This window comes from Helianthus annuus, chromosome 6, assembly GCF_002127325.2.
Source record: "Helianthus annuus cultivar XRQ/B chromosome 6, HanXRQr2.0-SUNRISE, whole genome shotgun sequence".
Taxonomy (NCBI): Eukaryota; Viridiplantae; Streptophyta; class Magnoliopsida; order Asterales; family Asteraceae; genus Helianthus; species Helianthus annuus.
This window is the reverse complement of record NC_035438.2, coordinates 3,105,171-3,129,075: the sequence shown is the minus strand read 5'-3', so window position 1 is coordinate 3,129,075 and position 23,905 is coordinate 3,105,171. Positions and strand designations below refer to the sequence as shown.

Below are 23,905 nucleotides of genomic sequence, written 5' to 3'. Positions count from 1 at the left end.
TTCCATCCATCGCCTTTGACGCATGTTCAATTCCTTCTGATTGAACAGATGCTGAAGACTCTTGTGATCCGAATAAATTATGCACTTGGTTCCATACAAGTAATGTCTCCATAACTTCAAAGCAAATACAACTGCACCCAATTCCAAATCGTGGGTGGTGTAGTTCTTCTCGTGCACTTTGAGCTGTCGAGAAGCGTAGGCAATGACTTTGCCTTTCTGCATGAGTACGCAGCCCATGCCAGTATGTGATGCGTCACAATACACCACAAATTCATCTATACCATCGGGCAACGTCAACACTGGAGCATTGCTCAACTTTTGCTTCAGAATATCGAAGGATTCTTGCTGCTTAGGGCCCCAATCAAACTTAATCTTCTTACGGGTCAACGAAGTTAGGGGCGCAGCAATCCTTGAGAAGTTCTCGATGAATCTTCTATAATATCCTGCCAATCCGAGGAAACTGCGAATTTCCGTAGGAGTCTTCGGCTCCTGCCAATTAATGACTGCTTCTACTTTAGCGGGATCTACTTGGATACCACGCTCGCTTACAACATGTCCAAGGAATTGGACTTCTCGAAGCCAAAATTCACCCTTTGAAAATTTGGCATAAAGCTTCTCTTGATACAGAAGTTTGAGAATACAACGAAGGTGTTTCTCATGGTCAGCTTGGCTCTTCGAGTAGATAAGAATGTCGTCAATAAAGACGATAACGAACTTATCTAAATAGGGTTTACAGACGCGGTTCATGAGGTCCATGAACGCGGCTGGTGCGTTTGTGAGCCCAAACGGCATCACTAGGAACTCGTAATGTCCATAACGAGTCCTAAACGCGGTCTTGTGTACGTCCTCATCCTTGACCTTCAACTGATGATAACCTGACCTGAGGTCAATCTTTGAGAAGTAGCTTGCTCCTTGCAGCTGATCGAACAGATCGTCGATCCTGGGTAACGGATACCTATTCTTGATAGTGACTTTGTTAAGCTCACGGTAATCGATGCACAGGCGCATCGATCCATCCTTCTTCTTAACGAACAAGATTGGCGCTCCCCAAGGAGATGAGCTAGGTCTGATAAAACCCTTAGCTAATAAATCATCCAACTGCGTCTTCAACTCCTTCATCTCCGTTGGTGCCAATCTGTATGGTGCTCTTGCTACAGGTGCTGCACCTGGAATGATGTCTATCCGAAACTCTACTTGTCTATCCGGTGGCAACCCGGGTAGTTCTTCAGGGAATACTTCAGGATATTCCGAGATAACAGGGATATCCTCAATCTTCGGCCTTGGCTCATCTATGGTGACTTGTGCCATATAAATGATACATCCTTTCTGCATGCATCTGGATGCCTTGAGCATGGACACTTGCTCCGGCAATCCATGCTGGGTATCTCCTTGAATAGTAAGTGACTCACCAGACGGAGTCTTAACTATTACCTGCTTTCTATTGCACAGAATCTGGGCTTGGTTACTCGACAACCAATCCATGCCTATCACTATGTCGAATCCAGCTAGCTTAAAGGGAAGCAAGGATAACGGGAAGGAATGATTCCTAATGGATATAACACATCCATCTAGAACAGTCGAGGCGGTTTCTAAGGTTCCATCGGCTAATTCCACCTCATATTTCACGCTTAAGGTTTTAACAGGAAGGTTCAACAGTTTACAAAACTTATCATCTACAAACGACTTATCAGCTCCTGAATCAAACAAGACTCTAGCAAAAACATCATTTACAAGAAACGTACCGGTAATGACGTTATCGTCAAGGACTGCTTCCTTTGCGTCCATTCGGAAGACTCTCGCATTAGTCTTCTTCCCTTCCTCGGCCTTCTTTGCAAACTTTGGACAGTTGGGCCGAATGTGCCCCTTCTCGTTGCAACCAAAACACGTTGCATCCTTCATCTTCTTGCAATCCACAGTTTTATGATCTGTGGACTTGCAGATTCCACATCGTTTCTCCGAAGACTGGGATTTCGTCTCCAAACGACATCTCCCAAAGTGATGTCTCCTGCAGATTTTGCATCTGGGTTTCTCACCCGACTGATGATCACTTTTCCTAGACCCCGACCCTTTTCTGTGGTCGTTGTTCCCTCTATGTCGCTTTTCAGATCTTCGTGAGGTGTCATCCTCACGTTTCCGTTTGTTCTCCTCAGAGCTCTTCATGGCTCTCAATCTAACCACGTCTTGAGTGAGGGAGAGGGATAGATCCGCTACGGATCTAAATGTAGTAGGTCTTGAAGCTTTGACGCTGGCTTTAATCTCCGGTGCCAGACCCCCAATGAATCGAGCAATCCTACGCGGCTCCGGGGTCACCAAGTAAGGCACTAAACGAGACAGCGTGTTGAACGTAGTAAGATACGCTTGACAATCGAGGTTCTTCATGACTAAGGATACAAAATCCGATTCAATTCGCTCGACCTCGTGCTGCGGACAGAAGTTCTCTTTAATCAGGGCCACAAACTGTTCCCATGACAACCCGTACAGTGTGGCCTTACCGGTAGCTTGTAGAAGTGACTTCCACCACGCTAACGCATCTCCTTTGAATGACTGGGACACGTACTTCACGACGTCCCTATCAGCACACCCGCTGATATCAACCACAGTATCCATCTCGTCAATCCACGTCATACAATCGACGGCCCCCTTTTCCCCAGTGAAATCTCTGGGCTTGCAAGATACAAAGTATTTGTACGTACAGGACCTGCTGTACGTGTCATGTTTCAGTTCAATCTCCTGCTTTGGGACGCTGCTGTGGTTGGAGGAATGATTATCATCCTCAGCTTTCTTCGGCTCACTCTTTTTAGATGGCGGCTTACTATGAGCCTCAGAATGAGTCTTGGGCTTTGCGTGCGTCTCTGTTCGGGTCCTACTCCGAGTACCACTAGATTCCTTGAACTGCCGATCCATAGCCTTGGCGACAGCATTATCTATCAGTGCTTGCAATTCTGCACCGGTAACGTGAATCTTTGCATTATCTGAGCGTTCCCCAGAATGACTGTTGGTTTCTTCCGATTTGGCCATCGTAGCTTTAAGCTACAATAAAGGACAAGGTCTAATTTAGAACCTAACAGTATTATCGTCCTAGACGATTTATTAACCATGGTATCAAAAACCTTAGCAGTTAATTTAATAAATTTCATTCAGGCTCTTATTAGCAATCCAGGAATGAAAATATATATATTGGCACCATAGGCCTAGTCACATGGACAATTACTAAATTATAAATTTAGATTTTTATAGGATTATAAATTGTATAATTAAACAAATAATCCTTTACTAGACAGAGAGTCATAAACCACAACTGTCATTATATAACATAGTTATAACCCGTAGGTATCAAGTCATTAATAGACTTGTATACAGATAAAATCTGTAGATAATTTATTTCTTGGCAGGGAGTTATAAACCACAACTGCTACTATATGACATAGTCATAACCCGAAGGTATCAAGTCATTAATAGACTTGTGTACAGATAAAATCTGTAGATAATTTATTAAAAAGGGTGGCTTGTGTGATTCTACAGATCACGCTTAGCCAGAATGTTAACATGTTCTCAGATGTTAACAGGGAGTTGAATCTTTTCAACCAGGTTTTACCATCAGGGCCAGGCCTGTTAATAAGGCATTCAAGCTAGGTTATACCTTACTAAGATTCTTATAAATGGCAAATCAAATAAAAATTGATATTTTCCATTATTTTATTAGTATTCATGCATATAAATAAAATGGTAAATTCAAACTAACCATTTCAATTTCAAATAAAATACAAGTACATATTTGCCCTAAACGGGACTTTGAAATAACATGAATAACATGAATAACATGAATAACATGCCCGCGCAGGGGCTAAACAAGTAACAACAATAACAAAATAAAATAAAGCAAACCCACGCAGGGGCCAACAGAACAGCATACCCTCGCAGGGGTAGAATAAGATAGATATACCCACGCAGGGGTAGAGTACAAGGATAGATGTCCACGCAGGGACATGAGTACATGAGACAATAATCGAAGGATTCAATGATCCCTCTTGCTCTTACCCTTGAGCAGGTCAAACACCTTCTTGAACATGCCACGGTTGTGACGGCGATCACTTTGCAACTCCCGTCGCATGCTATCAATCCCATGCAGGATTTCCTGAACCTGCGGCGGCGACATCATAGGCGCCGGTGGCGGTGGCTGGAAGTGCTGCGGCTGCGGCGGCTGGTACGGCTGCGGCTGCGGTGGCTGCTGATAACCCGGAGGGTAACCAAAAGTAGACTGCCCAGCAGTCCAAGTGTCTCCCAATGGACCGCTAGGAGGGAGTGAGCTGTAGTTCACAGCTTGCCAGTAAGGGTCTCCTGTGTAATCATAACCCTGAGGGAAAACATGCTCGAACGGGTTGAACTGAGCGGCACTAGCATAAGCCGGAATCGGCTCTCCGTAGTTCTGCGGCGGCAGAGGCGGGATCGGAACAGAAGTAACCTCCGATACGGGATGCTGAGACTCCCCTGTCTCAGACTCCCCGGGAAGAGACGTGTAGCGGCTGCTACTAACATGTGGAGGGGTGCCTATGCGAATCCCTCCGCGCGTAGACATGCGCGCATTCCTCCTAGGCCTCTGAGGCGGAGGAGGTAAGACTGGTGGCGGCGGTGGTGACGGAGTGATCACGTCACGCCACAGGGCCTCAGATAGGTCCTGCGGTAGAGGCGGCTGCTGCTGGAGCTGCTGCGAGTGGTGCTGCGAGTGCACCGGTGAAACCTGGTGAGACTGAAGCATCGGAGAGTTGTGGCTGGGGGTAAAATACCAATCATGCTGCTTGAATCTCTCCTGAAAGCTGTCCCCACCATTGTAGGGTGATCCCCTAAATGGCGACCCATCCGATATCTCAATCGGATGGTTAGGCGTACCTGACGGAGGTAGCGAGGGGTCCGTATCCTCGTCGACGTCCATCTCGTGACCACCAGAAAAGTGGTCCTCCGGTCCAAGTGGGTTATGACCCACTGGCTCATCCCCAAAAGCATCAGGGTTATACAAACCCTGGTAGACTGGCGCTGGATACTGGTGCGGTGACTGCTGCAAAGGTATGTAGGATCCATGCGAACCATGGGGCCCATTCTCCGAGTGGGGCCCAAACGAGTGGGGTAAAGACGGTGAAGTGCTGGCGGATACCGAGTGTCTAGCAGGCTCGGCGAAAGACCTCCAAAGGTCGTTGGCGGCTGTGTTGTGCGTGGCGGATGGTGCTCGCCTATGTGAGGGCCCTGCCTCATGGTCGTGGGTTGTAGCAAATCCTCCTCGACCTCTCATTCGTGGCGGCATAGTGATCCTGTCAAAAGTCAAACAAGTTGCACAACAAAATATATAAGACAATGCAAAATAATAAAATAAATTAAACGAAAAGTGGAACATTTCCTAAGTTCTTTGTCTAGACTCGAAAATCGAGGAATGTGCACTTATGTAACTGAGATTAAACACATTAGGGTAGTGTTTAATTCACTCAGCGTTGGCTCTGATACCAACCTGTCACACCCCGAATTTCCACGTGTCACCGGTGGGCCCGGTGTGGGGTACAGTGACGTAGTTGGCATCGTCATAGACAATCAACACAATATAATAATGCACAGCGGAAGCAGAATAGAAACATTTCAACTTTAAATAAGTGCAATAATAAATATCACAGTAGTTGAAATGGATCCACAGGCGGATCAAATAAAAATAGAAATAAATAGTTCAACAGATAATTGTCGTCCGAGCTTGCGAGACTATAGTGGACGCTCTTAGGAAACAACCAGCCTATTTCCGTATAGTACCTGCACTTAATCTTTTGGGAAAAATACGTCAGTTTACACTGGTAAATACAAATCGACTGACTCATTTTGAAAATGATTGAAAATTGATTTAAATGCACAAGGCATAAATATTTTTATTAACTTGGGATAATTATATAATATAAACTTGTGAACGAATTACATGCACTTATATCTCTGGTGGCCCGGGATCTACTGTCCGGGCTAGAGATTTAATTGACACACCACATTAAAGAGTTATACACGACGGGTGTACGCCTACACCCCGTGCTCTGGTCGTGGCCATCTCGTAAGATAATGCCAAGGATATCCGGGACATGGTCAATAACCCCCCAAAGCCTTTAAGTAAGACAAAACTGTTTAAACGAAGTCGCACAAGCTATTCAAGACTGTACACCTATAAGGCGCAGGACTTGTGCGCCCGATCAAGCGGTATTTTAAATACCGTACCCCAAGCCCGTATAGGGAAAATAAGTCAAAATGTATTTACCTGAGCAAGTATAAGTCACAAACGATAAGTGTTGGTAGCTTTTACCGGGCCTCCTAATCTGGAACAAAGGTTTATAATTAACCTATTAGATTCCTAACGGGTCTTTTATTTAAGCCTAAGCTTTGACCGGTTAGTTTTAGGAATGATACGGTTTACGCACGATTAAGCGAAAGACCGGATAGAATGTGATTTAGACCCGACAAGTTTGAATACTTGTATAATATGGGTATACTAAATACATTCTGGATTTTGAAATAAAAATGATATCGTTTGACCCGTTTCGGTCGACTCACGCAAACTAGTTACGTAAACCGAACCGATCGCGAAAAGGGCGATACGGGTAGACCAATGATTCAAATGCAAGTTCCCTGATGTAATATGCTTAAAATATGATATTATATCAGTAAGTTATGTTCTATATTGCCCGGAATAATTTTAAACCCAATTTATGCCTTAGAAGGGCATTTTGGTCATTTAAAAGATAACAAAAGAGTAAAATTAGAAATCTGAGTTTTGGGTCTGGTTCATACAGTAAATATACTTAATATAACCTATTATATCAGTAGGGTATGACCCATATATCAAATTTATCATTTAAAACCAAACTATGCACCGTAGGGGTATTTTAGTAATTTCACAAGGGCTAAAAGTGCCAAAACTGGAAGTCTGAGTTCATATACTTATACTTACTGTTTTTATATGAAAATATGCTAAACACATCAGTAGGTATAGGTCTTATATGTTTAAAACAAGTATAACGCTCACTATGCGCTTAAAACGCTAAATATGCGATTTAAGGGCGTTTTCGGGTTTTCAAATTAAATCTGAGATTTTTATATTTCCAGAATACTTAAAATAATTTATTCATCATATAAAATCAGTAGAAAAAGGTTTCGGGTCAAAAGGATGTGTAAAACTCATTTTATGGCTAAAACGGTCAAAACCGACATAAGCCGAAATGACTAGGCGATCTAGGATCCGTTCAGCCAAAAATTAATTAAAAATCATCAAAATTCCCAGAATATTATATTACATTAGTTGGTAAAAAGTTTTGTACCAAAACGTGGCCAGAAACGGGTTCTACGCGAAAAGGACCGTTTATGTAAATTTATAATATAGTTTTACGCTAATGGCCATAACTCACAATCTGGACCACCAACTGATCCGAAATTTTCGGTGCAATTTATATAATAAAAATAAAGATTTCTACTCTTTCACTTTTCCAAAAATCACGTTTTATATCAAAAAGGGCAAAATAGTCAACTTTATGCATAAATCGGAAACATGCATTCGAATCGGCTAAGCATAGACTAAATCAACGAAAATTCCAGAAAGTTTAACTAAAATAAAAATAGTCAAAAATACTTTCCAATACAGATCTCGAACATGCATGTACGAATCCGAATCGATAGTCTACGAAATAATCGTTTTACAAGACTTTCGGTTCCGATTCGTGGCTATACTATAGATTGTCGAGTTGATGATGATTAAAACACATTCTTATATGTATTACAAGTTATTTATGATGATCAATCAGATTGCATGTCATCTATATCATTATTCATGTCATTTTTCACAAAGATCGCTTCTGTTGACTTTTTAGAAATAGGTTTGACTCGACATTTAGCATGCATGTAGTGGGAATCAGAGAGTACCCTTTAGAGGGTTTGTTTCCCACATAAATACCAATCTATAACAAGTTTCAATTCGAGAAATGACTGAAAGAAATCCGTTTAATCGGAAAGTCAAAGGTTATGAACACCCAGTTTGACTTTTATCAATAAACACAACAAGAACGGATTAAAGAACGAATTGAAAGCTTACAAAGGTCCTAAAGATGTTTAGTGGACACTAGAAGTCGGCCTTGATGATCAGCTTAGCTCCAGAAGTCTGCCTTGAAGTTCTTGAATGTTGAGAGCACTTGGTTACTATGAAAAATGATCAAGAAATGGCCTTTCAATCTGATTTAAAGAGTGAAATTCGTGGGTTACTGTTGCCTAGCCATGCATGGCTTCTAATTGGTGCAAAATGAGGCAAGAACCAGCTGTATCCAACCCAAAATCGGACCCAAACCAACCCAAAACGAATTTCTGGTCGCTGGGCAACCCACGCGGCCCGCTTGGGCCTTCCCAGGCGGGTCGCCTGACCCTGGTTCAGCCAAAACAAGTTTCAAACTTGACAGCTTTGACCCCTGAACTTGTACGCGATGTTTCGGCTACTTTTCTCGACCCGTAAACCCCCAAACTTGGTTTTTAAGAACCTTGGGACTTTTACCAACATGGTAATGCCCTCGGATAACTTTGCGCTCAACCGAAAAGCCCTGAAATTCGACGTTGACGCTTTTAGTCCCTTAAGTACGGTTTTGGCCATAACTTTCTCATACGTTGACGAAACTTCATGAAATTTTTACCACATATTCTAGTGAGTATATTTTAGCTATACAAAGCTTCGGGTCTGCCAAAAGTTCACTCAGAGGTATAAATTAAACATGTTGACACTTTTGGCCCCTATAGTTTACAATACTTCACTTTTGTGCAATTTCCGCGTCGTATGATCCATGAACCATCCGTTAAAGGTTATAAACATTATGTGGGGTTATCATAGAGCCTATTTATCCATTGTTGACACTTTGGACCCTTACGTTCCATAGTTTTCACCGTTTGTCACTTTTAGTCCCTCTAAAGTATGTTTTCACATAACGGAACCTTATGACACGTGTCAAGACATTATTGGACGAAATTTTTCGAGGTGTTACAGCCTGTTCACGAGAGAGCAGGTTTCCAGAAATCTTATGCGAATGCCTTCAACTGCAGTTCGTGACTTTTGTGTTGTCAGCAATATAGAGTGCGGTAATAGAGACGTTGAGTTCATGGCGATGTTGAAGGACATTCATCAAGAAGTTCAGAAATCGATGGAGTTGAAGCTGTCATTTCTTAATTCTCACGGTTATTGTTAGATTTAAAAGTTTATTGGTTCAGTATGTTATTTATGTAATAATTGGACTTTCAAGGTCATAAATAAATTTTAATCCTATGAATCTATGTTGCGCTTGTAGGGAAAAAAAAAGAGAGATAATGTCAATTTTAAATTACCATTTTGCCTATTTTGCATCTAAAATATGCTAGAAAGTATTATTTGAGAATACCCCTGAATTTTAAATTACCATTTTGAATATTTTGAATTTTAAAAGTTATGGATATTGTCAGTAATTACTGATTTGATTTGAAAGCAATTGTCATGATGACACTTCTAATTTTTAATTTAACTTTTATTAAAAGAAAAACACCGTCAATTTCAAATGCCCAGTTTGCATATTTTCAATGTCCAAAGCTCAAGAAATTAACATTAATTACTGATTTGATATGCAACAAAATGTAATTAACAGTTATTTTTATTTTTTATGTTAACTTTAACTTTTATCAAGAAAACAATACTGGAGGAACTCTTATCTCATTGGAATGTAACGATTTCGTTAAACGGTAATTTCATTGTAATTCTTCATTTGATAATTTCATTCTTTAATTAATTAACCGCATCAATTATAAAAATGTGAGCAGTGGATGTCTTTTAGGAAAACCAATGATGGTCAATATCAGTGGATATCAGCAATAAAAATGTGAACAGTGACAATTTTTTAACTATTAATGTATTGCAAACAGTGATTTAAGTTACCATTTTACATATTTTGAATTTGAAAAGATAACGATATTGTCAATAATTACTGATTTGATTTGAAAGCCATTGTCATCATGACATTTCTAATTTTTATTTTAACTTTAATTAAGAAAAAATATCTGTCAATTTGAAATTCCAATTTTCCATATTTAAGATGTCCAAAGCTCAAAAAATTACAATTAACTTTTAATTTTATATGGAACATAATTTCATCAACAGTTATTTGGAATTTTTATGTTAACTTTAATTTATAAATATCAGTAGATAGCTAACAGTGATTGAAACACTGATGTTTGGACAGTTAGTGGCCAACATAAAGAATGAAGAAGAGGTTGTCTCTCAACAGTGGATAACATTTAACAATCAGATGTTTCAACCAAAACAGTGGTTCCAACAGACTTTTTGAGGATTAATGAAAAATATCTTTGACCTTAAACAGATATTTGACCTTCAATATCAGTTGTTTGGAGTTAAACAGATATTTCACCTTAAACAGATGTTTTAACATAAAAACATATTTGAGGTTAACATAAAAACATATTTGATGTTTTAAATATCAGTAGATAGCTAACAGTGATTGAAACACTGACGTTTGGACAGTCAGTGGTCAACATAAAGAATGAAGAAGAGGTTGTCTCTCAGCAGTGGATAACATTTAACAATCAAATGTTTGAACCAAAACAGCGGTTCCAACAGACTTTTAAGGATTAATGAAAAATATCTTTGACCTTAAACAGATATTTGACCTTCAATATCAGTTGTTTGGAGTTAAATAGATATTTCACCTTAAACAGATGTTTTAACATAAAAACATATTTGAGGTTAACATAAAAACATATTTGATGTTTTAAATATCAGTAGATAGCTAACAGTGATTGAAACACTGACGTTTGGACAGTCAGTGGTCAACATAAAAAATGAAGAAGAGGTTGTCTCTCAGCAGTGGATAACATTTAACAATCAGATGTTTGAACCAAAACAGTGGTTCCAACAGACTTTTTAGGATTAATGAAAAATATCTTTGACCTTAAACAGATATTTGACCTTCAATATCAGATGTTTGGAGTTAAACAGATATTTCACCTTAAACAGATGTTTTAACATAAAAACATATTTGAGGTTAACATAAAAACATCTTTGATGTTTTAAATATCAGTAGATAGCTAACAGTGATTGAAACACTGACGTTTGGACAGTCAGTGGTCAACATAAAGAATGAAGAAGAGGTTGTCTCTCAGCAGTGGATAACATTTAACAATCAAATGTTTGAACCAAAACAGTGGTTCCAACAGACTTTTAAGGATTATTGAAAAATATCTTTGACCTTAAACATATATTTGACCTTCAATATCAATTGTTTGGAGTTAAACAGATATTTCACCTTAAACAGATGTCTTAACATAAAAACATATTTGAGGTTAAACAAATGTTTGACCTTAAAGAGAGGTTTGTCCATAAACATCTATTTGCAAAAAAAAAACGAATTTCAAAAACATTATATCCAAATAATCATAATGAGGAACTTATTTAACATCCACGTGTACTACATTTTTATTTAGTAGTATAAAGATCAAACAACTGTTGTATTTATAATACAGATCAAACAACTGTTGTACTACATCAAATACAAAATTTACATAAGAACCACTGATAATTAAATACTAAATTTGAATCCGTTGTAGATGCCGAACCACTGCTGATACTAAACAGTCGTTTTCCTTTGGTTAATCAAACTCTAGTTACATAAAGTCAATCAATTTATATCCCCAACAATCGCCATGAACTCCATGGAAGGACTCAATGCATAAACATCAGGATTTATAGAAAGCTGATCTCTAGTGAACAAACGAAGATGCAGAACATGAAAACACTTCTTCAGCTGCTGAAGAGTAGCCCTGTCCTCATATACTTAATCCTTAACTTTGTTTATAAAGAGTTGCTTTAAACCAAACTTTATGCTTCTTTTAATACAAAAAAGGCAGGAAAGACCATTACTCAGTAAGATAAAATCTTATCTTAAAACAGTAGCAGATCCTTTCTTGGACAAGTCATCATCATCTTCTGCACAGGTCAATTATAATCATAATTTACTCATAAGAAAAATTTATTTTAAGTGTAAATCTTTCTTTGTGTTTAATTAAACTTTATACTTCTTTGAATATAAACCTATAATAACCCGCAACATATTGTATGAACTTCAAACAACTGTCATTAGACTGAAATATAAAGCGAGAATTAGAGTATACCAGTTCATAATTAAAAACTCAAAATTTGAAAATCGGAGTAGCAAAAAACACTTACTTTAAACGATGTTGGAACAATGATACTAGAAACAACAGTAGAACAATCATCATCATTATCATCTGCAACAGATCATAGACAATTATCATTTAGTCACAACTCAGATAACAAAACTTTAGTAAAAATCAAAAACAAAAACACATACAATGATTATGGAAAACCACATATCAACAAAAATTAACCAAAAAATCGAAAGATTCAAATATCAAGCAAACGAAACCCTAATTTCAAAAAGAATAAGCGGTGAACATATTCACAGATCAATAATCAACACATGTTGTACTCTATATCATAACCCTAACAATGATTACATGAAAAGACACAAAACACAAAGGATTAGTATAAATAAGAGGAAATCATGAAACTATTTCAACTAAAAAAAAGAACAAACCTTTTGATGAAGTAATCGATGAACAAAAGAAGATTTTATGGTGGCGTCTGCAAGAAGATTAAGGTTTGCATGGTTTGTGAAATTTGAATTTGAATCGCCGGAATAGAGAGAAAGAAGAAACCCTGGGCATTTGTAAAGAAAGAGGAGAAGTGAGAAGAGAGATTATATAAGGAAAAAGGGCAGTGGTACTGTTGGGCGGGAAAAGAGAACTGAGAATGCCCTAATTAAATGACACGTGGCCTAAATAACTTTCATTTATTATATATAATAGAAATAGATGTAGAAATCAATGTCTATTTTGAAGGGTGAAAAGAAAAAAATTTTCAATTTTTCTCTTTTCATGATTGTCTTCAAAATTTAAATGTTTAAATTAGTATTTGACCTGATTTGAAATTTTTATTTTGGCAAATTGGATTTAAATAATCTCAACTTTCTCATTTGACCGATAATAATCCTAACTCAGTTATTTGCCGATAATAATCCGAACCGGTTCACTTTTAGCCGATACTAGTCCACCGTTAAAAATAGCTTAACAGGGTTAATTTTTTTCCGAATTATAAACCGATGTTTTAGAATTTTGATCAGAACGAAGATACGAGTCGATTTATGTAAAACTTATCTCGAAACGGTCCTTCAAACAGCTTTATTTTTGTTAATTGTAAGTTTAAACACCTGAATTGAAGCACCGTTTTCGTCGTTTGGGACAGTATTTCGAGGTAAATTTTACATCAATCAACTCGTATACTCGTTCTAATCAAAAGCCCTAAAACATTAGTTTGTAATTCGGAAATTCGTTAACTATTTTTAACGCAGACTATTATCGGCCAAAAGTGGAAAAGTTCGGATTATTATCGGCAAATAACTGAGTTGGTCTATTATTGGCCAAATTAAGAAAGTTAAGATTATTTAAATCCAATTTTCTTTTATTTTTGACTGAATATTTTTATGTTCATTAGGGATGGGCCGCTCAACTAAATGGGCCTAGGTTTTCGGAGTGATACCGGGCATCCCTTGCATGGCCCACGCCTCACCACCATTTTGTATAATGTTTTCTGAACCAAATTATAATTTTTTTTAATTTTTTGTTTGTTTTTATTTGTTTACAGTGGGGTTTAAAACTTTCAATTATTTAAATCAACAATTCATTTGGTTTTCTATTTCAGTTTTTCTCAAAGTTTTTGACCGGTCAGGCTCTAAATCTTCAAATTATAACAATAGTTTAGTTTGCGGTTTATATCCAAAGGTGACCACATAAAGTTGGGTGTTTGAGTGGGAGTCACCGATCGGTGACCACCCCCCTTGATTGAGTTGGGTGTTTGAGTTGGAGAGAGTGAACAAAAATCGGTGATTGTTCACCGATGTGATTGAGAGGAGAGGAGAGACCAATCAAGTTTTTTTTTTTTTTTTAATTGAGGGGTGTGTGACCATACCTAGTGATTGAGTGTAAAATGGGGAGTTGACTATACCCTCCACCCTTAACTATTTTCTAATCCAGTTTTGATTTTTCACATTTCTTTCAAACATTTAATCAAACATGTCAATATTTACACATTAGCTAAGTATCGAGTATCGACGCCAGGTTATTAAGTGTTCCATGGTTTCTGGGCCATCTCCACGTAGATCGCACATGAAAGAGTTCTTCGCTCACCAACCGAAAGTATCGACTTTAAAGGAATCCATTTGTTCCAATCAAATTTGGCAGTATTGCTCAAACCTGTTGGATTTCGAAGCTTTTCTAACCGATTTCACTGTGAAAAAGCCACTTATATCTCTGAGCCACAACCAACAATTTTGTGCCCCTTTGATCTAAATCTTATTTAGGATGTGCATGCAAATCGTTCAGTTGTGGTGCCTCCTTGGGCTCAGTTGGATCATGCATCCATCTCGAATGCCAATTAGAGCTAGCAACCCATGATCGTGCATTCCTTAAATGTTCCACATGTTATGAGGAGGAGCACCCAACCAAAACCTTGTTTTCAATCAATAACCTTCCATACAGTGGCAAATCAAAGAATTTTTTTTCCAACGAGTTCCTTTTGATATATACTTTAATTTCATATTACCGAACATATAGGTTGTTACTAATAATTCCAAACCGAGTGAGTTTCTAGGAACCCAATCTTTACATACTAGATTCGCCCTTGCTCCCTACTATTAAATTATGCGATACACTTTGTTCTTTTATCTTTAACCACCATCTTGAACAGTTGAACACTATACTTTTGTCCTTCAAAGAATCAAGACCGAAACCTCCTTTAATTATGGAGTTACAACTCGTTCCCAAGCCACCTAACACAATTTGTCTTTTTCATAATTCTCACCCTAAAAGGATTTCCATCGCATGGTCTCCAAAGTATCATTGAGTTTAGATGGGGCTTTACAAAGCCAAAAAATAATGTGGTTAAACCACCCATGATCCAACACAAATATTGGCAAAGTGAGTCGCCCACCAATCGACATAGTTGAAGCTTTCCATAAGGCTAGCCACGATTCAAAGTAATCAATTACCGGCTTTCAATTATTAATCCCACTGATATTACTACCGTCCATAAGCCTCAAATAACTGAATGGCAAGTAAGAGTTTTGTTGTTGTATAAGAAAAATATATATCAAAAGTCTTTACATCACTCGTACTTGAAAATTTGGTTTAAATCCTATTTATAATGTTTTATAGAACATCAACCTTTGTTTACTCTTTTTATTTAGAGTAAATTACTTTTTGAGTCATTTTGTTTTACTAGTTTTAACCATTTGAATTCAAAATCAAAATGTTTAATGCCTTGAGTCTCTAGAAGCATTTTTTATAACCTTTTAAATCCTTTTGAGACCATTTTTTAACCTTTAAGTCCAATTTTTTTAAACAAAAATGGACTCAAAACGTTAAAAATGAACAAAATTAGACTTAAAACGTTATAAAATGAACGGTTAGAGTCTCATTATGTTAAACTTTTTTATTTTGAACTCAAGTGTTTAAACCACTAAAACACAGGTATTCAAAAAGTAATTTACTCTTTTATTTATTTATATATTAACTTATGAATAATACAGTTTTATTTCTAAGCAACTATTCATTTCATCAATCATAAAAAAACAGAAAGACATAATATTTTTTTATTAATATCCTTAAATAATGTAAACTATAAAAAAATACATGGAATTGCATGTCACAACCGGGATTGAACGCGAGACCTCTAAGACTCCCAACCCTACACAAACTTCTTAAAAACCATTCATCCATGACTGTTATACGGTCTTCAAACATAACTCAAAAGTATTTAACACGTTTAACAACACATTCAAAACCCAAAACCTCAAATCCCATGAATTTCTCAAATAATAACTCAAAAGTATTCATTCTTGTAATTTCTTCTTCTTCTTCCTCCTCGTATATTGTATAACTTTAACTTCATCATTACCACTACAACTATCATTTACAATCTTTTCATCATCAGTATCTTCATAAATTTCACATAAAACTCTTTTCCCCCTTTTACACATCCCACTTCTCAAATCACCCCCAGATTTCATCTTAATTACCCTTCTGCCACCACAACCGATTCTAAAACTCACCTTCTTCCTTTTCTCCGGCAACTTATCAACTTTCCGATCAAATTCCTTCGTAACAAACTTCTTCTCACATCCAGTTTCATCTCCACTAGCTGCCGGAGCAACTGTTGTTCCTCCACCGTCAACAACTTTAGGAAACTCCGGCAGCCATCTCGGAATATGCTTCCATTTCACACTCTCGGCACCAAAATACGGCGAATTCGCCGGGACTGTATACCGGCGGCGAGGCAACGGTTTTGCAAACGGAATTTCGCGACTCAAATACACGAATTTCATCATGTCACGAAGAATCGATGAATCGGAGAGTAAACATAACCGTTTTTTCAGATCTGAGTTTCCGGTGAATCCGATGTCAGCATGGAGGTCTTCAAGTGCACGGATGACGTCATAGAGGTTACACTCTGTACGGCCGGTGGAACTAGCGAAGGTAGCGGCGGACTTCGCTAGTGACATAAGGTAGTTAACGGTGACGGCCGTTAGGGTTTCGAGTGCTGACGTTTGAGCGGCTTTGTATCCGACGGATTTACAGATCTGTGCGACGGCGATTTTAACGGCCGCCGTGTGGAGTTTAAGATCCGATGGTTCTGAATCGGTATGATGAGATTGTGAAGATGAAGCTTTGATTTTCTTCTTCTTCGTCTTCATCGTTGTGAGCGGTTACAAAACCCTAATTGTTCTTCAGCTTTGATGTTTAATCTGTTGCAAAATAAAAATTAAAATAAAAAAAAAAGTTTGTTTCCCTCTGAAACTGACAATGGGCTGTTTAGTTTTGACATCTGAGTTCTGGATATTGGGCTTTTGCTATATGGACTACTTACATAAATGGGCCTATGAGTTTAGTTGTTTTTTCTTTTTTGAACCAATATTAACTCAGAGACTGTAGGCTCAGTTAGTTTAGCCCAATAATCAAGTACTGACAAAACTGACACTAGCATATATAACCGGCTAATTTCAATAATCTATTCGGTTAACCGGTTATATCGATTAATTTCACTTTTTTTAACTGGTCTGATTACTTACTTTAACCGGCTCAATTAATTAACCGGCTTTTTTTGTTTTTTTTTTTTTTGGAAATTTCACTTTTTTTAACTGGTCTGTTTAATTTATTTTAGATAAATAAGTAAAATTACCATTCTACCCTCATGTGCAAGGAACATGACATACTTAACTGAAAATTTTAACCTTGTTAGGGTCAAAGGACGTATAGTGTAACGGGTTTTCTAAATAAAGGATTGTGATTGTAATTATTGAAGTTAAAGGTTATCCATTGCAATTCGATACAAACATAAAGGACGGAAATTGTAATTTACCCTAAGATACATTCACTCATTTCTAGCATAATTTATTTAGCTTAAATATTACATATGCAGTATATTATTGTTTATGGGTAAAAATTTAAAAAAATAAAAAATGGGTAAAAATAAATTTAAGCTAAAATGTGTTATATAAAAATATGAAGTTAAAAGATGAGCATATATGAAAATTTGAAGTTAAAAAAAATAATGGTAAAATGATCATTTATTAGATTGTTTTTAATAAACTGAGTATATTTGATATTTATAAAAATATATATGATATGTTTAGTTTTACTTGAATACATATTAAATTTTTAAAGTTTGTAAGAATGTATCTGAATTTTTTTTTGCACCGCTACCACCTATTGTTTGTTGAGACTCAAGAACATTTTATGCGAGAAACGAACACAATGGGACTATTGGCTGTTACGAGAAGCAGACGCTAGTTGGCTACTTGGCTTAAACCAACTTATTGACTTTTAGAATGGTGAGTCACATTTAAATAACATGTGGCCGACAAATTAGAATACAAGTTGAAAACAACTACTTTAGGAAAAGTATGATATACAAGATCCAAAAGAATAAATTGAATAAACAAACAAGATAGATAAATTTGGCAATAACGCCCTGTGTTGAAACATATAACATACGGAAATAAAAATGTGTCGAGACTCGCTATGTGTGAATATTCGTGTAGATTCTATCTAGGATGACAATAAGATATGTATTGGTAAGTTTAGTCATCCTTGAATTCCTATTTACCAAAGCGTCTAAAAAGTTATAAAATTACGTACTATAATAATAAAAAAAAAGCTATAAAGTGTTATAATTGTTATTGATGTTTTTTCGGAAAATTTAAACTGAACACCGCAACATTCTTTACCAACTAAACCACTATCATCACCATATGTTACACCCAATGTTTTAAAATCCGGTTTCTATACCGTACAAAATTATGCTCAGGTACGGTTTAACCGGGTATATCAGGTGGTTCAACCGGATGGGGGTTTAACCAGTTCTACCGGATGATTCAACTGGTATTACTAGGCAGTTTGAACCGGTTTTTAAAAGATTGGTCAGACCTCAATTTTTGAATCAAAGTTTTTACTTTTCATGTGTAATATAACCAATTATAAAAGATGGATCTTTTTTATAAATAAATTCTTAAATATACATTCCATTTATATAAAGGCATTGATGTAACTTCTTGCAACTGAAACATTTTTGTAACATCCGGCCCCTCGCACCAACGATATTTTCCGTCTCCTCTATTGATGTCAACACTTCCTTTCGTGTTTTTGAGACTTTTACATTAAGAATAGAAATCAGTACAACTAAATACTAAATTTACATTAGGTTTGTTGCGTAGTACTCCTCACACGTTTTGCGCCAATCGACACCCCAAATAACCGCGGACACATCTTATCTTCCACCATCGGATCACTAGCACTACCTTCAACCACCTTCTCCGACGATTCAATCTCTGGTGGTCCTACAATGAAATTCGACATCATAGTAACAACATTGCAACACATACTTCTTAGATGATCAAGTTCACATCTCAAACTAGAATTTTGTTCCTTCAATCGTTCGTTTTCCTCCAGAAGATGCGTCCTTGAGGTACACGTTTGGCCATTGATCATCGTAGCAATCGGTGATGAATTTGATGATCCGCCTAGTTCTTCACTTGAATTTCCTGGAGAAGATGTGGTAATCGGCATAGTCACTAAGGGGATCGCAGTTGCTACCGCGGACGTAGGTTGTGTAGCCGGAGCAATAGATATTTTCCTACGGTGAATCTCTCGTAGAAGCGATTTTTCACCTTTACGAAAGTAATCATTCGCGAATTCCCAACGATCAGATACTATCTTCCTAAACCCCTGCATTCAAAAGCAAGCATTAGGAAAACTAACTCTAAACGGAACTGATCTAATTTTTCTTCCGTATTGGACTATGCTATCAGACTAGAATTTATTACTATGGACCCACCAGCTCAGATATCATTGTGATCTCTGTATTATTACAGAGATCACAATAAATGAGCGTGCGGACACAGAAATAAACTCTAATCAGTCCTTACTATTGGACTGTACAATCCCTACTATTGGACTGTACTATCAGACTAGAGTTTATTAGTATGGACCCACCAGCTCAGATATCATTGTGATCCCTGTATTATTACAGAGATCACAATAAATGAGCGTGTGGGCGGATACTGATAAACTCTAATCTGATAATACACTACTCACATATGTGTTTAGTTGTCGAATGAAGCTCGAGAAATTATTGTGTTTAAAGTATTTCGGAAGCAGATCTCGAGCGAATTCGGCCGGTCGCCAAACAACGAACGCTGTTCCATTCTCGTTCCACGAAATCATATCGTCGGATGCCGGATCGTCAACAAGCTGGTATGTTTTAGTCAAAAACGGCGTCGGAATAGTTCTACTAGTCTCTCCGGTCATTTCACCGGTTTTCTCCACCGGTGAAGTCGCCATTGATCCTTTTGCAAATCACTACACATAATAAACAATAAAATAAAATCAAATTATTTTCAATTTCCACCATTAAATTTAAAGCAACCTCACATTTTATTATTAAATATTTGTAAAGTTTTTTAATCTTTCTATTTAAACTAGTTTTATACCCGTCCAGTATCCAAAATTAATAACCATCAAACACAAAATAAAACATAATTTACAAACGTAACTAAAACAGTTTATTTCAAGGTAGTACTATCTGGTAAAACCAGTTAAACTGCCCGGTACACTCAGTTAAACCACCAAACACACCCGGTTAACCGTATCTGAACCCAATCCGGTACGGTATAAAAATCGGATTTTAAAACATTGCTTCAAACTAACCTGGAAAATCTTGTCAGGTACATGAACCCGAATATAGTTTAATACTAAATAATAAGTTGTACATATAAATATAATCAGTTGAATTACCTGAACTATGAAAGCAAAAGTGGCCGGAAAATGGCCGGAGAGGTGGGGACACGGTGGAAGAATGGAGTGATTTCCAGAAGATTCTTGGTGGGGAGTAAAGAAATAATGGTTGCCGGCTGGTCGTGGGTTCGAGAAGGATATTTAAAGAAAAACATATCTGGTCCACAGAGAAAAAAGTGTGATACAAAAATCTAGAAAAGGCTATTATTATATTATGGAAATATTGTGTAATTATTTTTTTTATTAGTGTGTTTTCTTCTTAAATATATTATTATATTATCGTAACTTAATGAAATTTGTCTTGATATCATTTTTTAACAGATAAATATTCTTATTACTAGTTTAAATATTACTAGGGGGTTAGTACCCGCGTTTTGCGGCGGGTTCAAACCATAGATAAAAAAAATCGCGAATGGACATTTTACGTAAAGGTAAGAAACCACTTCACGACGGTATATTTGAGTGCCACAAAAAGTTATCGGTTCAGTCTATAATGGTATCGACACTTGTTATAACCATAAAAAAAATACTTGAGTCAGGTTCGAAACGTGAACAAAATAACCTATTTATGACGATACATACGAAAGTTAGAAAGACTTTACCTTAAAAAAAACTAAAAAGAAAGGACAATAAATAAGTAAAAGGCAAAAAAAAACTAAAAAAATAGGGTCTAAATAGTAATTACAATAAATTGTAGAGAGAAAAAATAAAGTTGAGGGTAAAATAGTGATTGTACCAAAGTGTAAGGGTTAAAAATGAAAAACAATTATTAAAAATTAAGAGTCTAAACATGTTATTACTAAAGTAGAGGGGTTGTATGATAAGCTTATTATAAATTAGAGGTGTAAATGAAAATTCTATTATAATGGCATGTTGGTAATTAAACCTAAAAGTAAGAACTTTTTGTTTACTGCACTAATGATATAAATTAATATATAGTATAACTAGATTATAATACTGTAATCAAATTAAATATTTTGTTGTCCATGACATTATAGCCTAGTGGCATCTTACATCTTGCATCTTGTGGATGATATAAGGCTTAAAGACCATTAGGTCCTGAATTTGATTCCCACAAGTGGGTTTTTTCCGGTGATTTTTTATTTAGATACAACTAATTGTTGTTTTTTTTTTTTTTTTTTTGTAATATGATTAAATGATTACATAGTTTTATATCAGGAAGGAATAAATAAGGATTCCTTATGATAACAAGTTGCCACAAAATTTTATCGGTTAATTGTATGCTAATACCATTTTTTTGCTCTAGAACAGAATCACTTTCTTCTAATTTGAAAAAGACTTTTTGGGTTGGAAGTAGTAGGGATGAGAATCGTACTGGTAATCGTACCACATAATACAGATATTGTAATTTAGCTAAAACCAAACTGAATATTTTATCGTATATGATCTCAGTATCAACATAGTATAGTGCCGTTAAAAGTTTCAAACCGATACTGTACCACATAATAGTGATAGTGAAATTGAGATAAATTCAAAAACAAATACCATACCGTATATGTTTGATGGGTAAAAGTACGGTAGGATTCGGTATACTACTAATATTCGGTCCTAAATTTCTTATATCTTGAAAATAGTGTTAGAAAAGAGTTAGGAGACGAAACATACTTATTTTGCTTTAATTGTATTAGTTTTAAAAGTATAACACGTGTGGTGTATATTTTGAAGAATCTTATCATTTCTTTTTATGCTACACACTTCTTTTACATGATATTTCTGCTTTAATACTACATTAACTATAAATTTATATCTAACAATTATGATGAGATATTACACTCTTAATTTATTAGTGGTGGTTTTTAACTGATAAAAACAACGATATTCTTTATGCTTAACGTTGGTTCCAGTTTTGATAATGCAGATAGTAAACGACAATAACAGAAGAATATAAATAAAGGGTATTTAAATTTCAATAACAGAAGATATAAAGGGTATTTAAATATAAGAAAACTATATAACCTTAACATATGCAAGCCTCCAAAATCAAAAGAACAGTGGCAAACGCAATATGCCTATGCACGTTGGCAAGCAAGAAATGAGAAAATATTTAGAGGTATAACGTGCGAGATTAGAAGAACAACGGAGGAGATCAAACAAATAACTCTTTCATGGTTAAATCATAGATCGAGAATCCAGGTGCCGTCATGGGACGAGTGAAGAAGGCTTAGTATAAATGTTTTATGCTGGCTCTGATGTATATTATTGTCTTTAAGCTTTCTTGACTTTGTATTTTTTGGCTTCCCAGCTTCTTTCTGGGTTGCTGCTGTCTTGTGATAATATATCCCATTTGTCATTCAGAAAAAATATAACCTTAAGAGCTCGTACGATTTATGCTTTAAAATCCGGTTTATATCAAACCGGATTTGGCTCAGAAACAGTTTAACCGGGTATACCGCATTGCTCAATCGGTACAACCAGAATTAAGTACGTTGAACTATGACAACTTTTCTTTGAAAAAATAAGAATATCGAATTAAGTATGTTTTCTATGCTAGTGTTGAATTTGATTGAAAAAAAAAATAAGAATATCGAATTAAGTACGTTTTCTATGCTAGTGTTGAATTTGATTAGTGAAAACGTTTACGGAACCGGTACCAAAAAACGAGGAAAATGGGTGCCGGTATCGGTACCGAATATACCCGGTTCGGTACCAATACCCGGTACCAAATGCTCATCCCTAGTGAGAGGGCAACATTGGGCTGGGGTTTTTATCAGTCTGAGGGGCTGTTTGTTTGGATCTGAACTTAACCATTAAGAGGGAAAGGGTCTGATTCGGTCAGATGTTTGTTCATTGAGACTGTTTGGTTCAAAAAAAAAAAAAAGCATCTGAATGATTAAAGTTAGGTCAAGTTAGGTCTGATTCGGTCAGACATTGGTTGATATCTGACTGGGCCAGAGGAGAAATGAGAGCTTATTTGGTCAGATCTGACTGGGCCAAACAGCCCCTGAGTCGGTTAAGCGTCTTTAAAGATAGGCCCAAACAGCATTATGTAGGGATAAAAAAAAAAAACTCTATAATAAGTCCATTGACGAAATGGTAGTGAAACTTATGACGGAACTTTGAACAATTGATGTTCGACTTGAAGTAGTTATATGAAATGTTATACAAAACAACACACTCTAAACAAGTAGGATAATAGGTCATTTTACTCTATTAGTTCCCTTTTTGTAGCCCATAAAAGGCCTTTAGGTTATGAAAATATCAAGCAAATTGCCTAATAGAATTATATCTACTATTACACAAATGTACATAGAATATTTATTTTACAAAACAACTCAAAACACAATGATAAGACATATATGCATGTATTCATGTAGTGAAACCTAGTCCATTGACACAGTTAGAAACATGAACACCAAATCACATATTAACATGTGCATTAGCGTAAAAATAGTTTAACTAGACAACATATCCAAACACGAACATTATTCGTATA

At 36.4% G+C, this 23,905-nt stretch overlaps 2 protein-coding genes across 2 annotated transcripts; both read right to left on the bottom strand.

The window, feature by feature from the left end:
- Positions 1-15,738: 15,738 nt before the first annotated feature.
- LOC110864370 lies at positions 15,739-17,030 on the bottom strand. Its single transcript, XM_022113415.2, has one exon. The coding sequence runs from the start codon at positions 16,851-16,853 to the stop codon at positions 15,993-15,995; it is 861 nt and encodes a 286-aa protein (XP_021969107.1). The 5' UTR covers positions 16,854-17,030; the 3' UTR covers positions 15,739-15,992.
- A 1,619-nt stretch (positions 17,031-18,649) lies between these two features.
- Positions 18,650-20,575, bottom strand: LOC110864371 (heat stress transcription factor B-2b). The gene is made up of 3 exons (XM_035974312.1): positions 20,453-20,575; positions 19,753-20,018; positions 18,650-19,383 (listed from the first exon to the last, which is right to left on the bottom strand). Exons 2-3 carry the CDS (start codon positions 19,996-19,998, stop codon positions 18,856-18,858), a joined length of 774 nt encoding a protein of 257 aa, XP_035830205.1. The 5' UTR covers positions 19,999-20,018; positions 20,453-20,575; the 3' UTR covers positions 18,650-18,855.
- Between the last annotated feature and the right edge of the window lie 3,330 nt (positions 20,576-23,905).

Coding starts and splice junctions, on each gene's coding strand:
- LOC110864370 (XM_022113415.2), bottom strand. CDS start 16,853: ATGAAGACGAAGAAGAAGAAAATCAAAGCTTCATCTTCACAATCTCAT.
- LOC110864371 (XM_035974312.1), bottom strand. CDS start 19,998: ATGGCGACTTCACCGGTGGAGAAAACCGGTGAAATGACCGGAGAGACT. Junction 19,384..19,752: donor TTCGACAACTAAACACATAT/GTGAGTAGTGTA, acceptor TTTTGAATGCAG/GGGTTTAGGAAGATAGTATC.